Source organism: Colobus angolensis, unplaced genomic scaffold, assembly GCF_000951035.1.
Source record: "Colobus angolensis palliatus isolate OR3802 unplaced genomic scaffold, Cang.pa_1.0 Scaffold70, whole genome shotgun sequence".
Taxonomy (NCBI): Eukaryota; Metazoa; Chordata; class Mammalia; order Primates; family Cercopithecidae; genus Colobus; species Colobus angolensis.
The window spans coordinates 2,452,686-2,476,385 of record NW_012120710.1 but is presented as its reverse complement, the minus strand read 5'-3'; the positions used below and the strand labels follow the sequence as shown (position 1 = coordinate 2,476,385).

Genomic DNA, 23,700 nt, shown 5'->3' with positions numbered 1-23,700 from the left:
TGGCTAACTTTGTTAGTTTTGTGTATTTGAAAATCTGATAATAATGTATTATGTCTTAATCTAAATTGCTAATACAGTTGCTTAGCAGAGCAACACAAGCTAAAAAGTACCATGGCATTAGAAATCTCTTCCACTTTTACACGGGCTATTAATCGACACACTTCAAGGACAGTTGTTTATCCAGGTAAGAACCTTCTGATGTTCATGCAACCCTCAGTTTGTCAAAGTGCTTACAGCAACATCACTAGTCCCTATAGATGCCACACTACAATGAAGTGCCCTGCTCAGAAAAGAAAACGTAGTACATAAATACACTTATATTCTTCTTCTTCTTTTTTTTTTTTGAAACGGAGTCTCGCTCTGTCGCCCAGGCTGGAGTGCAGTGGCCGGATCTCAGCTCACTGCAAGCTCCGCCTCCCGGGTTTACGCCATTCTCCTACCTCAGCCTCCCAAGTAGCTGGGACTACAGGCGCCCGCCACCTTGCCTGGCTAGTTTTTTGTATTTTTTAGTAGAGATGGGGTTTCACCGTGTTAGCCAGGATGGTCTTGATCTCCTGACCTCGTGATCCGCCCATCTTGGCTTCCCAAAGTGCTGGGATTACAGGCTTGAGCCACTGACACTTACATTCTCCTACTCAACATGTATAGCAACAACTTAGACCACAGATTGGCAAACTTTTTCTGTGAAAGACCAAACAGTAAATACTTTAGGCTTTAGGAGCAAACATACAGTATCTGTCACTTATTCTTTTTTTTTTTTTTTTTTAACTGCTTTTTGAAACTGTAACCATGCTGAGCTTGCCAGCCATACAAAAGCAAGTTACTGGCAGGCTATGGTCCATGAACCAGATTGCTGGACATCATTTCTCCAATTTTGAAGCAAATGGCCTATTGGTGAAGATAAACATTTATCCAAAAATTAAAATAAGCAACTATTTGATGACAGCTGTGGTAGGTGTCATGGTAGAAAAGCGTCATGTGCTGTAACAGCTTATAACTACAGCCCCTGGCAGAGACTGGAAGTAAGGGGGGCATGTCACAGAAAACTTCCTTGAAAAGGTGTCATTTACAGAGAAATAATGGGAGAACACCAGTTGCCTGGACAAGGAAGAGCATTTCAATGAACAAAAGCAGCATGTCCAAAGACCCAAAGGTAGGAGGGAGACTGCCATGCTAGTGAAACTGGAAGAATACCATATGGTTGTAGTAAAGCCAGAATGGGAGAAAACCTGGCCCATCAGCTTTGGAGAGAGATACCAGGCAGGATAATGAAGGTCTTGGAAGGTCATGCCAAGGATTCTGGGCTTTATCATAAAGGCAACAGGTAGTCATCAAATGGTTATAAGCCATGAGTGACACTTTGTTTACACTCTTTCGGCACAAAAGCCTGTCTTTCATTTGCTATATATGCCCACAGTGCTTTGTCAGCTTTCTACAGTCTCAGCTTTAAAAATCACAATAGTTTGCATCAATGTAAAAATAATGATTAATGCACTACCACAGGCTGGCTAGTGGCTTGTTATTTTCAAGAAAGGAGAGGGGAAACAGAATACCACCAATATAAAATTTGCCTGTATATACTCCTGTGGAACTAATCAATGTGGAATCATTCTAAATTCAGATCCATTCCAAGACAAAAACAAACAAAAAGAACCTCACACTAGAGTTCTATTTTACAGCTGCCTCTCTCTTGAACTTTTCCAAAAATTGAAAATGTATTCCCAACAGTCCCCCAAAGTCTTAACTCATTTCAGCATTAACCCAAAAGTCCACAGTCCAAAGTCTCATCTGAGACATGGCAAGTCCCTTCCGCCTATGAGCCTGTAAAATCAAAAGCAAGCTAGTTACTTCCTAGATACACTGGGAGTACAGGTATTGGGTAAATACAGCTGTTCCAAATGGGAGAAATTGGCCCAAACAAAGGGGTTGCAGGGCCCATGCAAGTCCAAAATCCTGTGCGGGAGTCAAATTTTAAAGCTCCAAAATGATCTCCTCTGACTCCAGTTTTCACACTCATGCAAAAGGTAGGTTCCCATGGTCTTGGGCCGCTCCACCCCTGTGGCTTTGCAGAGTACAGCCTCCCTCCTGACTGCTTTCATGGGCTGGTATTGAGTGTCTGCAGCTTTTCCAGGCACAGTGCAAGCTGTGAGTGGATCTACCATTCTGGGGTCTGGAGGATGAAGACCCTCTTCTCACAGTTACAGTAGGCAATGCTTCAGTAGGGACTCAGTGTGGGTGCTCTAACCCCTCATTTCCCTTCTCTACTGCCCTAAAAGAGGTTCTCCATAAGGGTCCCACCCCTGCAGCAAGCTTTTGCCTGGGCATCCAGGCATTTCCATACATCTTCTGAAATCTAGGCAGAGGTTTCCAAACCTCCATTCTTGACTTCTGCGCGCTTGCAGGCTCAACACCATGTGGAAGCTGCCAAGGCTTGGGGTTTCCACCTTCTGAAGCTACAGCCTGAGCTCTACGTTGGCCCCTTTCAGCCACAGCTGGAGCATCTGGGACACAGGGCACCAAGTCCCTAGGCTGCACACAGCACGGGGACCCTAGGCCTGGCCCACAAAACCACTTTTTCCTACTGCGCCTCTGGGCTTCTATGAAGGTCTCTGACATGACCTGGAGACATTTTCCCATGGTCTTGGGATTAACATTAGGCTCCTTGCTACTCATGCAAAGTTCTGCAGCTGGCTTGAATTTCTCCTCAAAACATGGGTTTTTCTTTTCTACTGCATTGTCAGACTGCAAATTTTCTGAACTTTTATGCTCTGTTTCCCTTCTAAAACAGAATGCTTTTAACAGCACCCAAGTCACCTTGTGAATGCTTTGCTGCTTAGAAGTTTCTTCCGCCACATACCTTGAATGACCTCTCTCAAGTTCAAAGTTTCACAAATCTCTAGGGCAGGGGCAGAATGCCTCCAGTCTCTTTGCTAAAACATAACAAGAGTCACCTTTGTTCCAGTTCCCAACAAGTTACACATCTCCACCTGAGACCATCTCAGCCTGGACCTAATTGTTCATATCACTGCCTGCATTTTTGTCAATGCCATCCAACAAGTCTCTAGGAGGTTCCACACTTTCCCACATTTTCCTATCTTCTTCTGAGACCTCCAAACTGTTCCAACCTCTGCCTGTTACCCAGTTCCAAAGTTACTTCCACATTTTCGAGTATCTTTTCAGCAACACCCACTTCTGGTACCAGTTTACTATATTAGTTAGTTTTCATGCTGCTGATAAAGACATAACCAAGACTGGGAAGAAAATGAGATATAATTGGACTTACAGTTCCACATGGCTAGGAGACCCCAGAATCATGGCGGGAGGGGAAAGGCACTTCTTACATGGCGGTGGCAAAAGAAAACGAGCAAGAAGCAAAAGCAGAAACCCCTGATAAGCCCATCAGATCTCATAAGACTTTATTCACTATCATGAGAATAGCAAGGGAAAAGACTGGCCCCCATGATTCAATTACCTACCCCTGGGTCCCTCCCATAACAGGTGGGAATTCTGGGAGATACAATTCAAGTTGAGATTTGGGTGGGAACACAGCCAAACCACATCTGTGATGAAAATAATAAGTACTAGATGCTACTAGGAATTCAAAACAGGAGTAGTTAACATGAGCTGGAATATTCAAAAATGGATATAAAGAAAAAGCAACACGTGACAAGTTTTGAAGTAAAGGTAAGAATTGGAAAAGCAGAGAGAAAAACAGAAATTTGGGTCCAAGTGTAACGTGCATTCAATAACATTCATGAAATGATAATCGGACATAATTTCTTTGGAGTGTGGATAGAGTAGTATAGTGTGAAGTTAAGAGCATGAACTCCAAAGAACCAAATTAACAATGCAAATTTAAAAGATAAGGAATGATACGTAAATGAAATGGACTTTCATTCCACCAAATCTTACTGCAAAACAAAACCAAAAATAAAAAAGCAGTAGCCCATTTAAATACTGAAAATGGAAGTGTATTTTCCTTTTCACAAAACAACTAGAAAAAGCAGTTCAGACTGAAGTATAATATCTGTTTTATGAATCAGAAAACTGAAGTTCAGAAGAGTTAAGGTTTACCATGCTTATTTAAGTCTTCAAAGCTATTCCTATGATTCTGGATGGATGCTTTGGCTGCCACAGTGATTAAAATACTCAATGTTATATGCTGATACTCTGAATGTGATTGGTGAAGGTCAGTGAAAAAAGACTGATATAATAAAAAAGTATAACCTATGATCTCAGATTGTGAGTTTATATCTTAGCTTATTAATAAAAAAGTTCAATAATAATCATTTTTTCTCTTACCAGAGCAAAATTTTAAGGTTATAATGATGTGTATTTATCAGACTAAATGAACTACAGTTGACTCTATCTATAGTGAGAATGAATACTTAACAGCCTGGAAGTCAAAAAACCATGGGGTTTAGCAAAGCACAAGTGAAGATCTGTAAATTAAAGGTGTTGTAACTCTCTTCATTGTGATCTGTGGACAAGTCAACTAACTAATCTACTTTTACTAATTCTATGTGTGACACTAATTACAAAAAAAATAAATAAATAACATTGAAATGTATTTCCCCAAATTTGGAAAGTTTTAGGCTATTATTTCAAATAATTCTAAAAGCCACAACATTTTCCATTTATTAGATGAACTAAGTCTTTTACTTGTATTGCTAAACTCTAGATAGTTGCATTCCAGTTTATTGCTCCCATTTCTTACCTAACCTTTTATCCAAGGAAGAATGTTTTATTTGGTTAAAACTCTTTTTTCTGTTATTTTTGTTCTCTAGAATGGAAAGCTGCTTCTAAAGTCCCTGGTTCCTTTCTGATTGATGGCTTTGGCCCACACAGTTGTGTCTTTCACTGAACTCCAGCTGCACTTTACTGTCAGCACCACAGTTTATTTGGTGTGAATAATCAGCTAAGATATAAACTCACAATCTGAGATCACAGATTATACTTTTTTATTACATCAGTCTTTTTTCACTGACCTTCACCAATCTCATCCAGAATAGCAGCACATAACGCTGAGTATTTTAATCACTGTGGCAGCAGAAACATCCATCCAGTCACCATAACACCCTTAAAATTTTTTAATTATTCATTTTTTAACAGTAATTCTGATAATTAGCCTATTCAGCATGATGTGTGCCTCAAAGACAAACCAAAGGCCAGAAACATCAATTGAATACCTGTCTATTCCACTGTGGCTTTCAGGGACCTAAAAAGACCCTAATCCAACTAGGAAGAACTCATTGTACTCACGAAGAGCACAGGTACTAGGTCTAGGATGCTGCTCTACCACTTAGATGTTATTTAACTTTAGGGAAATTAGTTAATTTCTCCATGCCTCAAGTTTGCCAATATGTAAAATACAGTTGGCAGTACCAACCCCAAAGCATTACTTGTAAGTAGGTGTCCAATCTATGCCAGTTGTTAGTTATTGCTTACATAGCAGTAGACTCAATACTATCAGACAGAGCTACCAAATGAAGAGTACAGCTAATTTTGAAGTTCAAGGTTTACAATCACTCCCTATGCAATGACTCAGTTACTTCCTACCCTCTTATATGTGTATGCATGGAACATTGATTAGTCAGGAATGTCATCTTGGCATGATTAACCCCTGGCTTTCAGATTATAGAAAACATTACTGCTGTCCTTTTAACATGGTGGCAAAAAAAAAAAAAGAATCATTGTTTTCATTTCAGTTCAGTTCTAGGGAGTAAAGTCAGCCCATTGGTGGGTAACACATGGAGAAACCAGAAAGCTGTGCTGGTGACTGATAAGGTCATGAGATTCTGCTGAGACACATAAATCAATCAGCCACTGGATCAATCAGACAAGTGAGCTGGAAACAGTGGGGATCTCTTCTCTTTCTAAAGAAGAACAGGAAAAACTTCTTCCCATGGTGTGATCTCCTCATAAATTTATTCTGCAGAGATTCCCTATTGAGAGGGAAATTGGGGAGCAGTAGAATCTGCAAATATGCCCCAACATGTAAAAACAAAAAGTGTTGGCTGATCTTTTTATTAGCCATTTCAGTTGACAACACTCCTTCAAAGTTTCTAATAAAGCCCTCGTATACGGTATAAAACTTTTTATTTAACTAACTGTATAGCCTGGCATATGTTCATTTAAAATTCTCTTGGGGGTAGGGGAATGGAAAAGAAGGAGATGTAGATCCAAGCTGCAAATGTGTTGAATAATATTCAAAGGGAACACTTGTCCAACTCTTTTTGCAATTTTTCTTTTTGTTCCAAATGCTGACCACCAAGAAGGGCTCTTGAGATGAAGCCATTTTTTGTTTGCCAAGGAAATTCCCACAGAGCCTGAAAAGCCCTCTCAAAGCTGGGAACAGCAACATCTTCAGTCAAAGCAAGAAGAAACAGACAGGTGGCCAAGTCTACCCACTGCACTTTTCACCTCCCTACTTCAGAATACAAGTGATTAGCCAGCTCGGACATCCAATTACATCAGGAAAATAAACCCAGTTTTAATTTCTATACTTTAAGCTTCTGACAAAAGCCCCCAAAGTGAGCTGGGAGGCAAATGCTAGATACCAAGATTCTTTTCATTTTGAGTCGCTAAGCTTTCAGTGGAGTGAAACATAAAGAATAAACTAAAATCTGACCGGCAAATAGTATCTTAGCAGTGGAGACGGATTCAATAAAGTGTTTAAAGATCCAGAACATAACTCATATAATCTTTTGGGAAGGTAATTAAATTTGCAATACATGGTAATCCAGCAATTCCACTTACAAAAATTTCTCCTCCAGAAATACTCATGAAAGAATGTAGAAAAATTGCAGTAAGGGTACTTCTTAAAGGCTTATTGGTACAAAGAACTGAAAATATCTAGTCATGGAAGATAGAATCAATAAAATATAATTCATATATACTATATAGCCTTTAAGAATAATAAGGTAGGTGTCCACTGTATTGTTAAGTTAAAAAAATCAAATTTTAGAACAATACAATCACATTTTTATTATTTACATATAAATATATAAGTATTCATGTATCAGAAAAGTTCATTAGACTCAACATCAAGCTGCTAATGGCAGTTATTTTAAAGGATTTGAATTTAAGAATTTTCACTTTTTATTTTATTCATTTTTGCTTTGTTTAAATTTTACAGCATTGTATATTTTGAATCAGAAAATTCTAAAGTTTTTAAAAACATTGTGGATAATAACATGTTACTACAGTAAATAAAGAATGATTCCATGGGTGGGGCATAGTGGCTCATGCTTATAATCCCAGCACTTTGGGAGGTCAAGGCAGGCAGATCGCTTGAGCCCAGGAATTCAAGACCAGCCTGGGTAACATGGCAAAACTGCATATATATATACATATATACAAAAAAAAAATTGGCTGGGCATGGTGGTGTACACCTGCAGTCCCCACTATTCAGGAGGCTGAGGTAAGAGGACAGCTTAAGCCCAAAAGGTGGAGGCTGCAGTGAGCCAAGATTGTGCCACTGTACTCCAGCCTGGGTAACAGAGTGAGACTCTGTTTCGAAAAGAAAAAAAAAAAAAGAATGATTCCCTATATATATTTACAATTGCTATAAAGTTTTAAAAACTGTACTCAGATGAACTAAGAGTGTTCATCACAAGGTATTGCTGTGTTCTGGTTTTGTAACAATTTGCCACTTTCAAGAAGAAAAATGTTCGTTTCTTTTATGAAGTCTCTGTCAGATGTAAGTAAGTAACTTGTGATGTGAGAGTATACGTCCATCAAAGATTATTGTTGACAGCATGCTACTGTTCTCTGAAATATATTCTAGGTATATTCCTGGTATTGGCATACTGGCAAAATGCTACATATTGAAAAGAGAAAAAAGTGACATCAAATGTAAAACATGCCAGTTTATTAAGATATGTAATAGCTACAATTTCTTTGGTTAAATGTTGAATACAGGGATGCAGTGCTACCAGAGTTCAATTCTTTCATAGGAACAGGTAAGAATGTGGCACAGAATCCCTTTTTGGCTGTTCTGTCCTGTTTCTACACATCCTGATGCTCCTTTCTGAACCATAAAGACTAAGAAGGTTTCCTGTTACCATTCCTCTGAGAGGACTCCAGTGAAGGTTTCATGAATCAGGTGTCATTAGCCAGTTGTCATGCCTGATGTGAGCCAACAGTAATATCAAGAGGACCACAGGTGCAAATATAATTACTCAGAAATTCAATCTCACTATTCTTGGTGGCTTACACCCACTTCTAGTGCATTAAATATTTTAATAATTAATATTTACTAATTAATAATGTAATATAATTAACAGTACATGGATGATCTTTTAACTGGGAAACTCTTTTTCTTTCTTACAATATTTCTACAGCACAGAAGAATTTCCTTTGCTGATAGTAATAAGGTCTTAATGGCTATAGCTAACACATTAAGAAATGGGCTCCTAAGGGTCTGTGAGCTCTCATTTTAATGCACTCGGGTACTCATACAATACTTAATATAGGAATAACACCAGATGATCCAAAACATTCACAAATTTCTCCATCCTATCACATTGTATCTCTAGTGAGCTTTTTAAAATGTAAATCAGAACATACAACACTCTAGGTAAAAATCCTAAGAGAGTGTCTCACTGCACTTAGAATAAAATAAAAAGGGCCTCCGGCATATTTTCCCGACTTCTCTACCACTGCACACCTGCTACATTTGCTCCAGTCACTTATGACACTTTTTTTCCTGTTTCTTGAATACATCATCTTCATTTCTGCCTTAGCTTTCTACTCTTGCTTTTTGCTCAGCCTAGAAACCTCTCTCTCCAGATCCTCTCCTTACTGGCTAACCCTCTTCCCTAAAATAGTTTTCCTGTACCTCTCCACTTTACCCTGCTTTATTTTCAAGATAGCACTTATGATTATGTGAAATTATCCTATGTATTTATTGTTTTTCTTGTTTACTGTCTCTCTCTTCCCAAAAGCATGTAAGTTCCATGAGTCAAAAGATGTATCTGTTTCATTCACTTCTGGAACCCACAACTAAGAACATTTTCTAGCACAGAATATACATTTTGAATGAATGAATGAATGAATGAATGAACGAATGAATGAATTCAAATCACAGCTGCATGCAGTGACGGGGTGTTTTAGGAGTTCAAATTCACTGTAGCTGCAGTTAATTAAAACCATAGCTCTAAATTTCACAAAAGGTTCCTTTTTTCCTAAAATAATACACAAGATAGAGTTCAGTTTACTTCATATAGGATCATCTGCTTCATTTTAAAGCTGATACAAAACCCATTCTAAAATGAGTGCTAATTTTCTATTCCAGACAAATAGCTTTTAAGAATGTACAACATTAATAAATGCAGAAATGCAACTGTCCCAATTTTAAAATACATACATTCTATAAATCGGTACTAATATCAATGCTTCTCAAACCCTACTAATCCCTGTCAACTGTTTAAGCTTTAAGAACATGGGAGAAGCATAGAATGGGAAAAGGAAGCTATCTTAAGCCAAATTTCTCGTAGAGAGGGAAAAGATAATGACAAACATGTTTTGTTAATTAGCTAAGCACAAGCTGTTCCCCTGTGAAAGGGGCCCAAGGATACCATTGCATGGCTATACAAGTTCCCCTCAGGGACACTTGGCTGAAGGAAAGCTATAGGTGCTGAGCCAGAGAGATGCTCACCAAAGTCACCAAAACTGTAGTGACTAAGGGCCTCTAAGGACCCTAACTACCTTCTCACAACACGCTTTTGTTCTTAGGTTTTCACAGATGTGATTCCATCTGGAGCTCCTCTGACAAAGTAATGTCTCACTGCTCCCTGAAAACAGGCTAAAGACAATTATTATAACCTCAGAAGACATGAACCTTTCTTAGACACTGTACCTCCTCTGAAGGGTGAAGTAAGACCACCCATATTCAGTGTGAACTGTAGGATTTTTTGACTGAGCCACGGAAAGAAAAAGGAGGTGCTTTTGTACTTTTCCTTCACTGTGAGCATGAAATAACTATTAATGCTAAGAGAAGCTTTATGTGAGTCCTGGGATGGAACTCTACGTTCAAAATCATGAAAAGAAGTCATCTCAGTGGAGTGGGTTGACTCACTCCTATATCATGTATGTGTAAGAAAAGGATTGGGAGTTATTCCCCCAATAATCGCAGGATGTTTCCTTCTAGATCTCATTTTAAGATAGTTATGGCTTAGCAACTTTAAACTTATATATGGTTTAATGGTTTCATCCTCACACTTTCTGACAAAATACTTAAATTCAGGTCTATTTCTTTAAAAGACCAAGACTTCAAACGTAGGAATCAAAGCAGCAAAATATGTTTAAACATAATAGGCAATAGACAGTGCTAAAGATGATTCTAATATGTTTTAGAAATTAACCTTACGCAAAACTCCACCACGAGACCTATGGAATAGATTCTTAGATTAGCCAGCTAAATAATGAATATCACAGAAATAATAACAACCAGATAAGCAGTTACAAGGTTATGTGGACCTCAAGTGTCCCCCTGAGAATCTGCAGGCTGTTTCTACATCTACTGCATCCACTGCAATCAACAGACTACAATTTCACTTGAGGTTGGACATGTAATTGTGAGATGTTATTGCATTATTAATAAACCTGGAAAAAGCCAACTTTTTTAAAGCCATTGCACCACTAAGCACAGTATTTCTACAAGAGTTAAAGCTAAGGGGTAAAATGAAGAAAAAAGCTCTTTCTTATTCTCATAGCTAAAGCCATATTCACATGAAAACTGTAACTAAAGCCACTGCATTTGATAAGCACCCACCTCACATGTAAATTTTTAAAAGAACAGAAAAAGAAGAAGAAGAAACAGAAAAATAAATCAAAGGTAATCAAGAAATACAATTAGATAATGTAAAAAAATACTCCATAGCAACAAAATAGAAGAGATTATTTATGTAGATTTACAACTTGATGAACTCCAGATGTATTTTTTAAATCTATTTCTCCACAGGTGTTTTTCTGCTTAATAAATATAACATCCAAGTTAGAATATGGCTGAAGCACTGAATCACCTAAATTCTGGCTGTGCTCTTCTTCTGCTGTTAACTATTTTAAGCCATTTTTCAATAAAGCAGCCGCTACTGAAATCGTAAGCACATAGGCTTGGCAAAGCCAGAAAGAAAAAGTGCAGCCCACAGATTTGTTTCTTCTGTTTTCCCAAAACAGAATCTCATAAAAAAAATGCCCTCAAATTCTGTCACTATGTAGCTGTCAGAAAGAGCAATTCTGTTCCTCTTCATAACTCTGAACATTAAACCCATTCTTTGTGCTACTAAGAAGTTAGACAGCTCCAGGAAGTTGCAAGGCACCATCACAACTGTTCAGATTGTATCCAGGCAGAATAATCAGTCAGTCAGAAATTTCAGTCCTGGTCAGATGGAAGTTTTTGGAGCCAACTTGGACAAGTACACAAGAGAAGTTTGAGTTTACCGCCAAGATCACTTCCAGGACACTGGCTAATTAATTATAAAGCTTTCTCAAAACAAATATAAGCCTGGAAACCTTTTTTTTTTCCTGTCCAAACAGAGAAAAAATAGGTAAAATAAATAAATAAATAAAAGCCAGGGTTTATCACAGCTTCATCTTACTTGCAAATCCATTTCCTTTTTCTTGCCCTAAAATGATCCAGGAGTTTTTGTGTTTGAAGTTACCAAAATAGTAGGTATAGAAACTGAAAACATTAGTTTGATTTCTGTACCTGTACCTTTGGTTGTAGAAGAGATTATGAATTAGTTACAAAAGCCTCTCTTCAAACTCTGGTAGGAAGAGAGAATGGAATTTCTTCCTGAAGAACTCATTGGATTAACTATAAATCCTGTAATAGACACAAATTAGATTAATAGTTGCTCTTATAATTATATATTCATCAACCTTCCTGTGCTGGCTTTGAAAACAAAAGGAACATTCCTGAATTAAATTTTCCTCGCTTCATCTTAACATGAACCTTGATCACTATGAGATGCTAGTGAAAGGCACTGAAGATTTTGGTTTTAAAGACTCCGTTCCCATGGGCTTTATAACAAAATCAATACCCACAAAAAATGTTCCACATATTTCTTCTACTACTGGAATCAAAATTTTATGTAATACGCATCTTAAGCCATCAGATTTTGTCTGCATATGCCCAGATATTAAAAGACCCAATAAGTTAGTAAATGTATCTGTCAGCATTTACCAGCTGCCTCTTGTCAAATTCCTGGCAAGAGGAGAGCTGCCCTTAATAAAAGAAGGCTTCCTCAAGAACTCAACAAGATATTCCTAAGCCTAATTAGTATACTGCCTTATCCAGTACTAAGACTCATGGCAAACCTTACAAATAATCAGCATGGCTTGGTAAACAATGAATGGAGACAAAATGTGCGAAATAGATTTAAGAAAACTTCTAGTGGCCTGAGTTCTCCCTTTTCCATTACAGATATGTACCTACCAATGTACCCATATTTAAATGCTCTTCTTCCTGATCATTTCAAGAGGTAGACAGATGAAAGAAAGGAAGGTGACAATCCACATTAGCATCTGAAAGAGCAGCTCAAGGAGTCAAGAATTTATCTCAATGTAAAGCGGGAGGTAAGTAAAGAAATTAGTCCTGACCTAAACAGAGTCCCTCTTCTGGGGAACACAAATGAATAAATGAAGACAAGATGGATCACTTCAGATTTCAGAGCATCATAAAGGTCATCAAGAAGTCCTGAACTTAAAATGATAGAAAGCCATTATCCATTTTTAATGTAGAATAGAAAAATGAGGGCGACTATGTAAAAAGTATATTGAATTGAGAGAAAATGGGGACAGGGGATCAATTCCAACAGCTTTTCTAGCAATTCAGATCTGAGATGATGAAGACACTACTAGGGAGGAAGGGAGGAAGGGAGGGAGGGAGGGAGAGAGAGAGATATGGAGGAGGGGAGGGGAGGGGAGGGGAGAATGGAATGGAATGTACACCCTTCCCGTACTTTCTAAAATTCACCAAGGCCTAAAAATCTCTATGACTACTATAAGTGCTGCCAGTTAAAGAGGAACACCATCATGAATATGGCTTTTTGGAAAAAATCAGCAAAGTGTGAAAAGAGGAATCTTCAAACTCACCCACTTAAAAGGCAGAAAGAGAGAACAAGTCATCCCTCGGTTTCTGTTGGGGATTGATTCCATGACCTCCATCAGATAACAAAATTGGACAATGCTTAAGTCCCTGATATAAAATGGCATACTATTTGCATATAACCTACACACATCCTCATATACAGTTTAAGTTGCTCTAGATTACTTACAATACCTAGTATAAATGCTATGTAAACAGTTGCTATGATGTATTACTTAGAGAATAATGACAAGAAAAAAAGTCTGTATGTGTTCAGAACAGACACAATTTTCATTCTGTCCATGGTTGCTTAAATCCATGGATATGGAACCATGGATATGGAGGGCTAACTGTACAATTAGCATATCAAGCATGAAGCCAACTAGAACAATACTCTTCTACTATATCAAAAGACAAACGGCAAGTTAAAAGAGCAAGAATCAGATATCTGATTTTCTGAGGTGAGTTATATGTTATAGTTTCCTCTTAGCAAAGAACAAAACTAGTGTCCATCATCACACAACTAGCCAGTTTTGGAATAAGTAGTAAGACCAGATTTTCTTGCTTCATGGGCCTTCTTCTTTCCTATATATGCTACTTCCCCTTCAACCCTGGAGAAACAGTCTTAAGATTTCTATGATTTTTTAAATACGCTGCTTTCATTTCTTCAAAACTTTGAAATTTTTTAGTTTAGGAGGCATCATTTTTCCACATGCTATATTCTTAAAATACAATTTTCTTGCACAGATATTTACTCAGATGAAAGAACAAATGGCCCAGTTTACACCATATTCTCTTCAAAAGAAAGCAAACAGATATTCAAAACCTGATTGCTCTTCATTCAACTATATGTTTTAACAGACAAACAAGTATATATGGTGCGATCTCAGCGTACTGCAACCTCTGCCTCCCAGATTCAAGCGATTCTCATGCTTCAGCCTCTGGAGTAGCTAGATTACAGGCCTGTGCCACCATGCCTGGCTAATTTTTGTGGTTTTAGTAGAGACAGGGTTTCGTCATGTTGGCCAGACTGGTCACCAACTCCTGGCCTCAAGTGATCTCCCCACCTCAGCCTCCCAAAGTGCTGGGATTACAGGAATGAGCCACTGTGCCTGGCCAGTATTTCTTTATAATTTACCAAAATACTTTTTTCATAAGTTATCTCACTTAATCCCTACAATAAACAGAAGTCAGAGGTTATTACTATTTTGAAGCAGAGACAACTATTTCTCTAAGATTTTAATTGCCCAAGTGAATAAATATGCAACAGCTGAAGTAGACTGAAATTTTTCCCTTGTGATTCCAGCTCCCTTCACACACTGCTTCTCCTTCTCCCAAGGAAAGTGAAAACTGTTGTCTGCACATAAAGGTCCATTTTAAGTGAAGCAACCATCACCTCTAATCCTTTCTCAGCATCTTTTAGATATACGTTCTCTTACATTTCAAAGAAGCAAGAATTTTTTGCTTACCTGGTCCTTCTCTGGTTTATCAGAAATATCATTCAGACTGGAGGAAGTCAGATTCCTATGGGTCATGGCTGGGCTACCTGGAAAAACACAAGTAAACTCTAATTAAAGACTTCTTTTCAAGAACACAAAGATTGTGATGGTATACTTAATAAACACTAGTAGATGATGATGGAAATGGTGATGATACTTTTTTGAAGAGTTTTCCAGAGTCTAGGTTGGAGTACAAACATAGTTAAATGCAAAGTATATAAAATCCCAAATACCATAGTTAAGACTTATTGCCTGGTTCAATTTCAAGGTAAGCTAAACTTTGAAAGAAACTTCTAAGACAATAAGCATAAAAATAAATTTGTTCCTGGTTTTGTTCACTCTTTGTCATTGCCCTTTACATACATGCGAATCTATCTGGTTTCCTTTCCTTTTCCTGTTGCCTGCAGACAGCAGCTGCTTCCTCATCTTCAGCAGAGCTGACCCTGGATGCCAGGCCCAGACCTCCTCTCCCCGAGGCCTAGGCAGCCCTTCCTAGAACGCCACTCACTCCGATCAACCTGAAAAGTCCTGGTCGAAGTGCTCCCTTCTCTGGCTAACACTTGGATCAAGAATATTTCTCCTTAGTGGGCATCTGATTTAGAATCCTCGCTCTTTGCCTCAATGTAGTGTTATCACAGGATCCCTTACTTGTCTGCATTTCCATTTGCCAGAATAAAATAAGAATATCCTCTTTTCCCCCTTAACATGTTAAATCTCTTCTCCAAGTGAAAGGATAGATGTCATCGGAATACTACATGGGAACCAATCTCCCTGACCATATAGCAGCTGCCAATATGGTTCACTGGTGATCCACCCAATGATTTCAAACACTATCATACATGAATAGAGAGGAAGGACATGTAGAAGAGCCACAGACTGTTTTCAAGTAGACCATGTTAATCAACAGATTATTGAACTTTCGAAAATTCTGCAGTTGGACTTGAAATTTCTAGACTTGCTAAGCAAAAAGAACTAACTTTTCAAAGCCAAGACGTTTGACCCAACTGCTGCAGGGTGCTGAGTAATGCATTCATCCTTAATCCTCAATGATCTGACTCAGGCTGGTCTTTACAGCAAGAGGACAAGGGTTGAAAAGAAGCAACGAAGTTCTAACATAGCTTCACATTTGCTTCCAAATAATTCTTTAGATTACAGACTTTAATTCCTTCAGATAAAGACTTCAACATATAATTTCACAAAAGACTAAAACCTACCCCTAATAAGTTAATGCCTACATAACAGCAGCTCTTTAAATATAATTCCTTTTAACTACCAGATCAGAAAAATTGTAATTTCCTTGAACTGGCAAGACAGGATATTTTCCACTCTGTTGCATTTCATCGAGTAAGCATGGCCTAGATCTCTTAAATCTTTTACCTGGTTGGGTGTTTTATTCTAGGAAAATTTAAGCACAGGGCATTATTCAAAGGAAAATAACATTTGAAAATGTGCTTTATGTGCAAAATTAAAAGAACCCCTTTGCAGGGCACATTTTCTTCTTTGAGCCACATATTAGATTTCTAGTGTCCACTCAAAACAAAAGACACTAGGTACAATCTTGAATGCCCCCAAATAATGCTGAGATTGAAACTAATAGAAAATGATGAGTACAGACAATTTTGCACTTTATATTTAAAAATAAAACCAGCTATTTGGCCTAACTGGATAAAAGTTCTGCCTGAATAAGTGAAGAAATATGAATTATACAATCCTAAAGCAATGAAGCCTTAGCAATCCTAATCATAAGTTAAAAATAGCTTACGTAAATAAATAGGTAAGACAATTTTCTACTCATCAAATCATTTATATGTAAGTGGCAGTACTGAAATAAATTTAAGTCAGTTTTCCATTAAGTAATTTAAATTTCCTAGCCAATAGCCTAAAGTCATTGATTTGCTATAGGCACTCTTTATAAATACTGTAAAGGCACATTTCAGCCCAAGCACTGTCCTAACTGCTGCAAAATCTGAATAGGTAGAAGCCAAATTAATGAGGTTTTCATTATAATGGTAATCTTGATTGATGTGACAGCTTTTCCAAGAAACCTTATATACTGTCTCATCATTCTTTGCATTTCTGAAAGACAGTGATAGTATGGCTATCTATATTTATACTATATGAGGAGCAAGAGAAAGGTGCAGGTCCAAGAAAAATGCAGGAATCAGATGAGGAAGAGAAGACTAGTATTAAGAAATAATCAAATCTGTTTCCTCTCCTAACTTTCTCTGATTCTCACTGATAAAAGTAATTAATATTAACAGCTTCACTAATGTTTAACACTGCAAGAGTCTGCTAGTCAACATTTCTAGTAACTAAGCAAGATGATCAGCATTCTTCAATCTTTTTCCATCCCCCTCCCTACCAAACTCCCCATCCTGACTTCCCAAGACCTTGAAGCAGAGACAAATCCTTCCCAATGCTCTAAATCAGTGGTTTCTATAGTGAGGTCTCCACACCAGCAATATCCACATCACCTGTACACTTGTTAGAAAGGCAGATTATTGACACCCACGCAAGACCAATTCTTTATTTTATTTTTCCCATAAGTTACTGGAGTACAGGCAGTATTTGGCTATGTAAGTTCTGTAGTGGTGATTTGTGAGATTTTGGTGTAGTCATCACCCAAGCAATATATACTGCACCATATTTGTTGTCTTTAATCCCTCACCTCCTCCTACACTTCCCCTCAAGTTCCCAAAGTCCACTGTACCATTCTTATGCCTTTGCGTCCGCATAGCTTAGCTCCCACATACCAGTGAGAACATAAGATATTTGGTTTTCCATTTCTGAGTTACTTCACTTAGAATAACGGTCTCCGATCTCATCCAGGTCGCTGCAAACGCCATTAATTCATTCTTTTTAAGGCTGAGTAGTATTCCATCCTATAAATATACCACAGTTTCTTTATCCACTCATCAATTGATGGGCATTCGAGTTGGTTCCTCGATTCTGCAATTGTGAACTGTGCTGCTATAGTAGTTCTACTTTTAGTTCTTTAGGGAATTTCTACACTGTTTTCCATAGCAGCTGCACTAGTTTACATTCCCCTCAGCAGTGTAGAAGTGTTCCCTGATCACTGCATCCACACCAACATTTACTGTTTTTTGATTTTTTGATTACGGCCATTCTTGCAGGAGTAAGGTGGTTTTGCCCTGTGGCTTTGATTTGCATTTCCCTGATCATTACTGATGTTGGGCATTTTTTTCATGTTTGTTGGGCCATTTGTATATCTTCTTTTGAGAACCGTCTATTTATGTCCTTAGCTCACTTTTTGATGGGTTTTTTTTTCTTACTTATTTGTTTGAGTTTGTTGTAGATTCTGGTTATTAGTCCTCTGTCAGATGTACAGAATGTGAAGAGTTTCTCCCACTCTGTGGGTTGCCTGTTTACTTTGCTGACTGTTTCTTTCACTGTGCAAAAGCTCTTTAATTAAGTCCCAACTATTTATCTTTGTTTCTATTGTATTTGCTTTTGGATTCTTGGTCATGAAATCTTTGTTTAAGCTAATGTTTATAAGGGTTTTTCCAATGTTATCTTCTAGAATTTTTATAGTTTCAGGTCTTAGATTTAAGTCCTTAATCCATCTTGAGTTGATTTTTGTGTAAGTTGAGAGATGAGAATCCAGTTTCATTCTCCTACATGCGGCTAGCCAATTATCCCAGCACCATTTGTTAAAAAGGGTGTCCTTTCCCCACTTTACGTTTTTGTTTGCTTTGTTGGAGATCAGTTGGCTGTAAGTATTTGGGTTTATTTCTGGGTTCTCTATTCTGTTCCATTGGTCTATGTGCCTCTTTTTATAATAGCACCATGCTGTTTTGGTGACTATGACCTTTTAATATAGTTTGAAACCAGGTAGTGTGACGTCTCCAGATGTGTTCTTTTTGCTTAGCCTTGCTTTGGCTATGCAAACTCTTTTTTGATCCCATATAAATTTTGAAATTGTTTTTTCTAATTCTGTGAAGAATGATGGTGGTATTTTGATAGAATTTGTGTTAAATTTGTAGATTTACTTTGACAGTACTGTCATTTTCACAATATTGATTCTACCCATCTATGAGCATGGGATGTGTTTCCATTTGTTTGTGTCATCAATTATTTCTTTCAGCAGTGTTTTACAGTTTTCCTTGTTGATGTCTTTTGCCTCCTTCATTAAGTATATTCCTAAGTTTTTTTTTTTTTTTTTTGCAGCTACTGTAAAAGAGGGTGCATTTTTGATTTGATTCTCCATTGAGTTGCTGTTAGTGTACAGAAGAGCTAACGATTTGTGTACATTAATCTTGTATCCAGAAAATTTGCTGAAAACTTTTGTTAGTTCTTAGAGCTTTCTGGAGGAGCCTTTAGGGTTTTCAATGTAAACAGTCATATCATCAGCAAACAGTGACAGTTTGACTTCCTTTTTACTGATTTGGATGCCATTTATTTCTTTCTCTTGTCTGATTACTCTGGCTAGAGACTTCCTGTGTTACGTCGAAAAGGGGTGGTGAAAGCGGGCATCCTTGTCTTGTTCCAGGTTTCAGAGGGAATGCTTCCAACTTTTCCCCATTCAGTATTATGTTGGCTGTGGGTTTGTTATAGATGGCTCTTATTACATTGGGGTATGTCCCTTGTATGCCAATGTTGCTGAGAGTTTTAATCAGAAAGGGATGCTGGATTTTGTTGAATGCGTTTTCTGCATTTATTGGGATGATCATGTGACTTTTTTTGTTTTAAATTCTGTTTATATGCTGTATCACATTTATTGACTTGCATATGTTAAACCATCCCTGCATCCCTGGTATGAAACCCACTTGATCATGGTGGATTATCTTTTTGATATGTTGTTGGATTCAGTTAGTTAGTATTTTGTTAAGGATTTTGGCATCTATGTTCATCAAAGATATCAGTCTGTAGTTTTGTTTTTTGATTATATCCTTTCCTGGTTTGGGTATTAGGGTGATGCTGGCTTCACAGAATGAAATACCTTCTTTCTCTATCTTGTGGAATAGTGTCAAAAGATTTAGTGCCAATTCTTCTTTGAATATGCCTGACAAATTTTATCAACACTCTGGGTATGAGCAGGGAGGGTAGACACCAATGTGCATTTTAACAAGCCCTCCAGGGGACTCTGAATCATGCCGAAGATTGACAACCACCGCTGTAAATAAACCAGTTATCTTAACAGTATTTATATGAGTCGGAATCTAAGTTGAAAGAAGTACAAATGTTGGAGGAGTATCGCCAGAGAGGTAAATCTAATAACCTTGCCCTCCTCCAAGCTATTGCTCTAAACTATCATATCTCAAGCAAATCATTAACTTATCATCCTTGCCACATAAACACACAAAGAGGTTATCTGGCTTTTCCTCTGAATCCTCGCCTATACAACCAAATAAATAATTTTGTTTTGAAAACTCACTGTTTAATCAGTCTTTTCCAGAAACATATCACCCAAATCCAAGAAAAAAAAGATGAGGGCCAAAAGAGATTATCAACCAGATTATACATGGGAATCAGAAATTTGTGTGTGGCTTTTTTGCTAACCTGGGAAGGTGTTAAAAAACAGGTCCCTAACAATGTTCTTGTGAATATTTTACATCTGACATTTCAGAAGACATATTGTCAGAATAAATCAGTGTTTTCTACTTAGATTTTGGCCTATAATGTAAACACATTATACTGCAATCCTGAGCAAGTAAGGATGCTAGAGAAAAATGCCACCTTGCACCAAAAAGGTGAAATACAAGTGTACCCTAAAGTATGTTGCTTCTTGGGCAAGTGGTGATTCATTCACTCAAAGCTACAACCAGTAGGCCCTTTCTTCCTAAAATCCAGGGCGTAAAAACGTCTTATGCTTGTTCTTGGTCAAAAGAAACTTTGTGTTTTTTAAGATTCCTTAAAAAAAAAAAAAAGAAAGAAAGAAAAGCAGAAGAACCAGTCTCAAGTGCATAATCATAATTAATTTCCATATCACTATTTTCTGGCCATAAGAAAAAGAAAGCTTTGCAGAATCGCATTTTCAAGCAGTTTCACACAATCAGAAACAATTTCATTTTCAAAGTACCCACTTGGCAGGTACATACTGTTGCTATAAAAATTAATTACATTCTGTACTGAGTTTGAAAATCATTGTTATTCTTTAGCACACATGTAGCAATTCATAAAGTCCTTTGCAATTATAACTATTAGTTACAATAAAAAGGGGTGAGGAGAATCTACGGCACAGAAAGAAGATATTTGAATGCGTACATATTAATGTAATACAATGACACATAAACATCCTCCTCACCTCATACCTCCATAATGAGCCAATAGAGAACCCAGGGACAAGCTAAAACAAAGACCTCATGGCCTATGAAATAAATTGAATCTTTTTAATTCTTAGTATTAAATAACATTTGTAGGACAAAAAAACAACTAAGATAACTTACATGTAATAGACATACAAGTGGATCTGTATGTTCTTGTCAGAATATTTGGAGGTATGGGTCTGATTTTCACTGCTTGGGACCATAAAACTAACAATAAACGTCATTTCAGAATAACGTATGTGTTCTACACCCACATTGACTCATTGATGTTCTTTCTTCTCCCTTTGCTGGCATAACAAACCTACTAGAAAATGTCTATATTCAAGAGTAATTGTCAATTAATCTTTTTGAGTACTAGGTACCTGAACTCACATTATCTTACTTAATCCTCATATCAACACTGTGAGGTTAGTTTGATAATAAACAAATGAACTTCAAGGAGGTTAAGTTCATAGTCACATAGCAAGCAGTAAAACCACAATGAAAACATGGCTCTCATAATGCCAATCCCACTGCCTCTGAGAAGGAAACATCTCTCTGTGTTATTTGCATAAACACATAAACTTCATCATGGCTAATAAAGAGAAAATGTAATGTACAACCACAGAGAATATATTCTATTTTCATGCCAATTGTGTGCAGAATAACATCACTAGAGAGGTTTAAGGCAGTTATGTTCCTGGTTTCCAACTTAGCAGTTCCAAAAATGGAGATGGTATTACTCTACTTTCTCATTTTCATAAAGAAAAGAAGGGGGGAAATATTGAACTCAGCCACTCTGTTTGCCATTCTAATTAAATACTTGTCGCAAATAACAGCTCTGTGACAAAGGATGCTAAAGGCAACAGGAATATAATGGTAAAATAATTACACCACATGCTTCTGAATGTCTTCATTCATAGCCATAGCCAAGTGTTTGTAAAATTCCACAATATATGTACAGCCTATTCTCCATTATTTCTATGTTAGTTTTCCATATTTCAGGCTATTTCAGTTCTAATTTCTTCCCATTTCACTCACTAAAAACAGGAATAAAATGGGACGAAGAGAACAAATCACTTAGGATACTTACAATGAGTTTGACTGACAAAATTTAGAAGGAAGGCTAAAAGAGAGTTTGGAATTCTGTGAGACCAGTTTCCTAGTTTTAGATGGCAACAGGTTATTAAGAGCTTTCACCCACAAAAAAATAATAATAATAAAATAAAATAAGCATGTCATTATGGTCCCCAACTCACGTTGATCCCCCATACCCTAAATAAAATACAAAAATATTTTAAATATTAGACTAAGGAAAGTTATTACAAACATATCATTAGTCAGAAGGTGCCCTTTGGAGGAACTTCATAACTAAGAAAAAATCAGTTTCGGCATTTTTGTTTCCTTTTTAATTGTTTTGTTTTGTTTAAAATATTTTTAACATTTGTTTTTATTTTATATAACATAAACTCCAAGAGCCTACAGCCAAGGCCCTTGGTTTGTCTTGTTTGTAGTTATAGCCTCAGACCTTGGCATTAGTGGCACTTAATACTTTGTGAATGAATAATAGTAATGGGGTATCATTTTACCTCCGTTTGGAGTTACTACTATAAACACTACTGTGCAAAGTCCATTTCCTATGGAGGGAGATGCTGTGTGCACACTCCAAGAGCCTTCAGACTTGGACAGCCTTAGAGTAAATAAGTAAGAAGTTTGTAGCTGGCCCAGAACTAACAGAACTGAAAGACTCTGCCAAACTGGCCCAAAGCCTGTCGTTGAGCAGAGAGAAAAGAAGAAGCAATAAAGAGGAAAAAGAGAAATTATCTGTGAAGAAGGAATGAGGATATGAGGATGGAGGCGAAATAAGGCTGAGCGTCAGGATCTCAGCTAAAGGAAAGGAGAGCCTGGGGTAGAGAAAAGCTGGGAGAAAATAAAATAACTCAAAGCATTCAAAGCATATGATTGTCTTGGAAAGTGGAGCAAATGTGGAGAAAAGAAGACATCAAAAGACCCAGATAACTGTCAAAGTATGTGAGTAAAGTTGAAGCCAAAAGCTGATGTCATTCCTAACGTATGGGGCAAAGATAATAGAGAGGATGTCCTTATATGGAGAGCTGGAAGTGTGTAGAGGTCGAGTCACAGATACCTGCATCAATGAGGCTTCATAAATACTATCCTCTTATTTTAAAAGCCATTCTCTGCCCTTCGGGACCTTTGTTATCTATAATCCCCTTGATAATCTATTTAACCTCAATTTCTTTGACCCTGTTCATTCCAGTTTTCTAATTTTCTGGCTACTCTGTGTAGCCAGAGTCAGTGTTAGGTCTAATACATCTCAATATCAAATACAAAAGTTTCATCTCTTCTAATTCTTTCTAATTTCAACCAGCAAAAGCAAAATGCTCTAATTCATTAAGAGTCTTATTCTAATAATATTGCACTGGATATATCATTTTTATTGTGATCTAAAATAGGTAGCTTAGGCCAGGCATGGTGGCTCATGCCTGTAATCCCAGCATTTTGGGAGGTCAAAGCAGGAGAATCACTTGAATCTAGGAGTTCAAGACCACCCTGAGGAACACAGTGAGAGCCTATCTCTATAAAAATGTTTTAAAAGTTAGCTGAGTATGGTGGTGCACACCTGTAGTCCCAGCTACTAGAGAGGCAGTGGGGCAGGGAGAGGACTGCTTGAGCCCAGGAGTTAAAGGTTGCAGTTGGCTATGGTCACATCACTGCACTCCAGCCTGAGCAACAGAGCAAGACCCCAACATGAATGAATTAATGAATTAATGAATAAAATATAATAGGTAGCTTAATTTCTTTTTTTTTTTTTTTTTTTTTT

The 23,700-nt window shown here is 37.4% G+C and overlaps 1 protein-coding gene across 3 annotated transcripts in view; it reads right to left on the bottom strand.

Moving 5' to 3' along the window:
- SLC4A4 (solute carrier family 4 (sodium bicarbonate cotransporter), member 4) overlaps positions 1 to 23,700 on the bottom strand; it is a 343,922-nt gene that overhangs the window by 166,298 nt on the left and 153,924 nt on the right. For all 3 annotated transcript variants that reach the window (XM_011927128.1, XM_011927127.1, XM_011927129.1), the window contains exon 6: positions 14,563 to 14,639. In XM_011927128.1, the coding sequence (XP_011782518.1) occupies positions 14,563 to 14,639 (77 nt within the window). The remainder of the gene's footprint in view (positions 1 to 14,562; positions 14,640 to 23,700) is intronic.